The following is a 4,536-nucleotide window of genomic DNA, read 5'->3' on the forward strand; positions in this document are numbered from 1 at the left end:
TAAGGAAATCAGGTCAAGCATATGTATGGCTAGAGCCTTTAATTGGCCCAATTTAGAAAGCTAAGCTAGAGAGCCATAGTTCTTTGACCCTGATGAACGATATTGTGCACGCCACTTTGAAGGTATTCCCCTTCTCTTTTTTCTTTTTCTATCTTTGAGGATTCTTATTTCCTTTTCCCTTTTTAGGCCAACCTTATCGGCACAGAGATGATAAAAAGAGTTGCCCACTCAGATCAATTAGTGTGTGATTCTCAGTTAGAGGCGTGCAATTGGAGGGAACAGTTTGAGAGCTTGCAAATTGATGTGGAGTATTTAGAAGAGAGTAAGAGTACCTTGGAGCAGCAGGTACGGGCTTTAACTTCAGAGTTGGCGGTTGAAAAGGCTTCCTCAAGCCAAGCAGATAAAGAAAAAACTCGCCTTGAAACCTTTTTCTCAGAGCAGCTATCCAAGGCTAGTGAAGAAATCAGAGAGTTGAAGGCTCTTTTGAGTAAAAAAGAAGCTTACGCTGGGGAGCTCGTACAAAATTTGACTCAGGCACAAGAAGACCTTCGAGCTTCTTCTGATAAGGTGTGTGCTTTAGAAAGCTCCCATGCCTCTCTCCAGACTTCTTACACATCTGTCTTGGCTGAAAATGAGAAGTTGAAGAACGAGATTGCTGATTGGGAAAGAGATTATGAGATCCTTGAAGATAAATCTGCTATTGAAGTAAGTTGGGCGTTTTTGAATTCACGCCGTGATACCCTAATTGAAGCTGGCCAAGAAAATTTCAATTTGGAATCTGAGTTGGCTAAAATCAATGAAACTATTGAGAAAACTCAGCAAACTCAAGATTTTCCTTCTCCAGTAGCCAAAGCTTTCGTGAATGTTTAAGTTGATACGGATATCCAAACTATTTCAAGCCCAGTCGAGCCTGTTGCTGCAAGTCAAGTTGAGCCCGCAACTGTTGATACTCCTGCCCAAGTTGAGCCCGTTGCTGTTGATGCTCCTGCTTCAGTACCTTCAACTTCTTAGTGACCAACTTTAGTTGTTTGAATTCTTTGTTTTTGTTTTATTTGGAAAATTGTGATCAAACCCTTGGTTTCATTTGAGGGTTTATTTTGGAAACGCAAGTCCCCAGACCTTTTCATGGGTCAATTTGTATAAACAATTCGTAGCTTTACAACTAAGTACGTACTTAGCCTTAAGTTTTTTTTTTTTAAATATTAAGAAGTTTTCTTGTTATTATCTTGAACTTATGTTTACTTTATTCTTGCCTTTATTTCTTAAGGACTTACATAATTTGCATTTTTATTCTTCAAAAATGCTTCTGTTAAACTTATGACTAATTAATTTAAACATAAGTTTTATAAAAGAAGGCCCTTTTATATTCGACACTTAATGAAGAAGACGTCTCAACTTCATAATGGTGTTTAACATACGATAAAAGAAATAGGAACACACATGTTTCTTTGAAATAACTTTGACAAGTTTTTATTTGAACCTTGTCTAGTTTGGAATAACACTTTACATGTATTTGAATTACATCTATAACTTTCTCGTAACTGTATTTATTGTAACAGATTTAATAAAGTAAAAATAATAAACACGAGGTTTTTATTTATAACTCATTTCAGTACATAGCCTTTACCCTAACTATAGTAAGGTTTTCTTTGGCCTTAGTTCGTGACTTTGTGACTTTTACTCTGCACTTGACTTCTTTGCCTTCTTTATACACATGCCTGTGTATATTATGTAGTCCCCCAAATGTTTGAGTGTTGAAGTATGAAGCCTCGAGCACTTGATTATTCCTCTCATTTGGTCCTTTCCCTGAAAAAGGAAAAACATACGGGGCTTCGGAGGTGCGATTATAGATGAAGACTGCTTAACCCGTTTTGAATTTCTATCAGAATATTTGTAACCCTGGGCTGGGAAGTTTAATGTATTCCACGTGCCTTCCAGGTCATGGCTCATCATTTAGTACGAGCTAGCTTTTTGCCTATCATCTAAAATCGTTAGTGAAATTTTAACAATTCGAAAATAGAATTTTAAAACATAGATACATGACCGTAGGTATTCCGTAGAAGTAGTATCTCTTCAAATGAACAACATTCCAATGTGAAGGTAGTATTTTGCCATCCATTGTTTCCAGTTCATATGCTCTTTTACATGCAATATCACGAATTCTATAGGGTCCCTCCCATGTTGGACTTAATTTCCCCGCATTAGCTGTCTTCGTAGATTGAAAAACCTTTTTGAGCACGAAGTCCCCAATTTTGAAGAATATGAGGCGTGCTCTTCGGTTGTAGTACTGTTCTATGACTTGCTTCTGTGATGCCATTCTTATTAATGCAACTTCTCGTCTTCCTTCAAGTAAATCAAGATTTACACGCATTTCTTCGTCATTAGATTCTTCTGTTGCCTGCGTAAACCTCGTACTTGGCTCTCCTATCTTAACAGGAATTAAAGCTTCTGTTCCATAAACTAACGAAAATGGTGTTTCTCATGTGCTTGTTTTTGCGGTTGTGCGATATGCCCATAAAACACCAGGTAACACTTCTGGCCAATTACCTTTTGATTCCTCTAAACGCTTCTTCAAATTGTTGATAATGACTTTATTTATTGATTCTGCTTGTCCATTACCCACCGGATGATAAGGCGTAGACGTAATCCTTTTAATCTGCCAACTTTGAAAGAATTCCGTGATTTGAGCTCCTATAAACTGAGGGCCATTATCGCACACGATCTCCTTTGGTACACCGAATCGGCATATGATATTCAGCCAAATGAAATCTTTCATTTCCTTTTCTCGCACCTATTTGAATGCTCCTGCCTCTACCCATTTAGTAAAATAATCAGTGAGTACGAGCAAAAATTTTACCTGTCCTTTTGGTTGTGGTAATGGACCCACGATATCCATTCCCCATTTCATAAATGGCCACGATGCAATGACCGGATATAGTAACTCCGTAGGTCTATGCATATTGTTACCGTACCTTTGACATTTATCGCATTTAGCCACGAAACGCTTTGCTTCTTCTCTCATTTTAGGCCAATAATACCCTGCCCTAATTAGGGTTCTTACCAATGATCTTCCTCCTGCGTGATTCCCACAATGCCCCTCGTGTATTTCTCTCATTACATATTCCGTCTGAGAAGGTCCGAGGCATCTTGCTAAGGGACCACCGAACATTTTTCGGTAAAGATTTCCTTGCTTTAAGCAATATCGAGTAGCCTTTTTTCGAAGCGCATGAGCTTTTCTCTTATCTTCAAGGACGGTACCATACTGCAAAAAAGCAACAATCTCATTTCTCCAATCCCAAGTTAAGTTATTAAAATTTACCTCATTCTTATCGAGGTCGAGAACTGAATGAAACAAATGAATAACTGAAGCATTTTTATTGCTTGCCACGTCTACCGCAGATGCAAGATTAGTTAGGGAGTCATCAACATTTTCATCCCTTGGTATTAATGTTACTTTCCAGGTTTGAAATTGCTTTAACAAATCTCGTACCTTCGCTAAGTATTGCTGCATCCTTGCTTCCCTGGCCGTATAAGTCCCCAGCATTTGATTAACTACGAGCTTTGAATTGCTTTTGATTGTAATCTGATTTATGCTGAGTTCTCGTGCCAGTTCTAAACCTGCAATCACAGCTTCATACTCTGCCTCAATGTTAGTTATAGAATGACATTTTATGGCTTGTCAAATGGTTTCACCCGTAGGTGGTACCAAAACAATCCCTAAACATGCACCTTTTACGTTAGATAAACCATCAGTGAATAAAGTCCAAATTCCTGGGTTAGCTCCATTGAACACCTGTAATTCTTTTTCTGCTTCTAATTGCATCCCTTGGCTAAAATCAGCGACGAAATCAGCTAACACTTGAGATTTTATAGAAGTTCTAGGTTCGTATGTGATTTCGTATTCACTTAATTTTATAGCCCACTTAGCCAATCTACCTGATAACTCATGCTTATGCAATATATTACGTAAGGGATAAGCAGTTACTACAGCAATAGGGTGACACTGAAAGTAAGGTTTTAATTTCCTAGATGCCATGATTAATGCAAGTGCAAGCTTTTCCAATTGAGGATATCGTGTCTCTGCATCTAACAAATATTTACTAACATAATAGATCGGAGATTGTTTAGCTTGGTCTTCTCGGACTAAAACAGCACTTACCGCTACTTCAGAAACAGCAAGGTAAATGAGAAGTCTTTCCCCAGCCTTTGGTTTTGCCAGCAATGGTGGATTTGATAAGTACATTTTCAAATTTCTGAGCGCATGCTGACATTCCTCATTCCATTCGAAATGATCTTGCTTTTTAAGAGCTGAAAAGAATTTAAAGCACTTTTCTGATGATTTGGAAATGAATCTTCCCAAGGCTACAATTCTTCCTATTAATCTTTGAACTTCTTTTTTACTTGAAAGCATATCAGGGATTTCTTCAATGGCCTTAATCTGTGCGGGATTCACTTCAATACCACGGTTAGAAACAAGAAACCCTAAAACTTACCTGATGCAACACCAAATGCACATTTCTCAGGATTTAACTTCAT

The 4,536-nt window shown here is 37.9% G+C and overlaps 1 protein-coding gene across 1 annotated transcript; it reads right to left on the reverse strand.

Moving 5' to 3' along the window:
- Positions 1-889: 889 nt before the first annotated feature.
- On the reverse strand, positions 890-4,536 carry LOC138885134 (uncharacterized). Its single transcript, XM_070166036.1, has 6 exons — positions 4,494-4,536; positions 3,730-4,308; positions 3,320-3,618; positions 3,119-3,262; positions 2,045-2,428; positions 890-985 (listed from the first exon to the last, which is right to left on the reverse strand). The coding sequence occupies exons 1-6, from the start codon at positions 4,534-4,536 to the stop codon at positions 890-892; spliced, it is 1,545 nt and encodes a 514-aa protein (XP_070022137.1).

Source organism: Nicotiana sylvestris, chromosome 2, assembly GCF_000393655.2.
Source record: "Nicotiana sylvestris chromosome 2, ASM39365v2, whole genome shotgun sequence".
Lineage (NCBI taxonomy): Eukaryota > Viridiplantae > Streptophyta > Magnoliopsida > Solanales > Solanaceae > Nicotiana > Nicotiana sylvestris.

Excerpts from the sequence above, each read along its gene's own strand:
- LOC138885134 (XM_070166036.1), bottom strand. The coding sequence starts at position 4,536 with ATGAAGTTAAATCCTGAGAAATGTGCATTTGGTGTTGCATCAG. Across the intron at positions 4,309-4,493 it reads TGCATTTGGTGTTGCATCAG|CTCTTAAAAAGCAAGATCAT; the intron begins GTAAGTTTTAGG and ends AATTCTTTTCAG. Across the intron at positions 2,429-3,118 it reads GACCTTCTCAGACGGAATAT|ATAGGAGAGCCAAGTACGAG; the intron begins GTAATGAGAGAA and ends ATTCCTGTTAAG.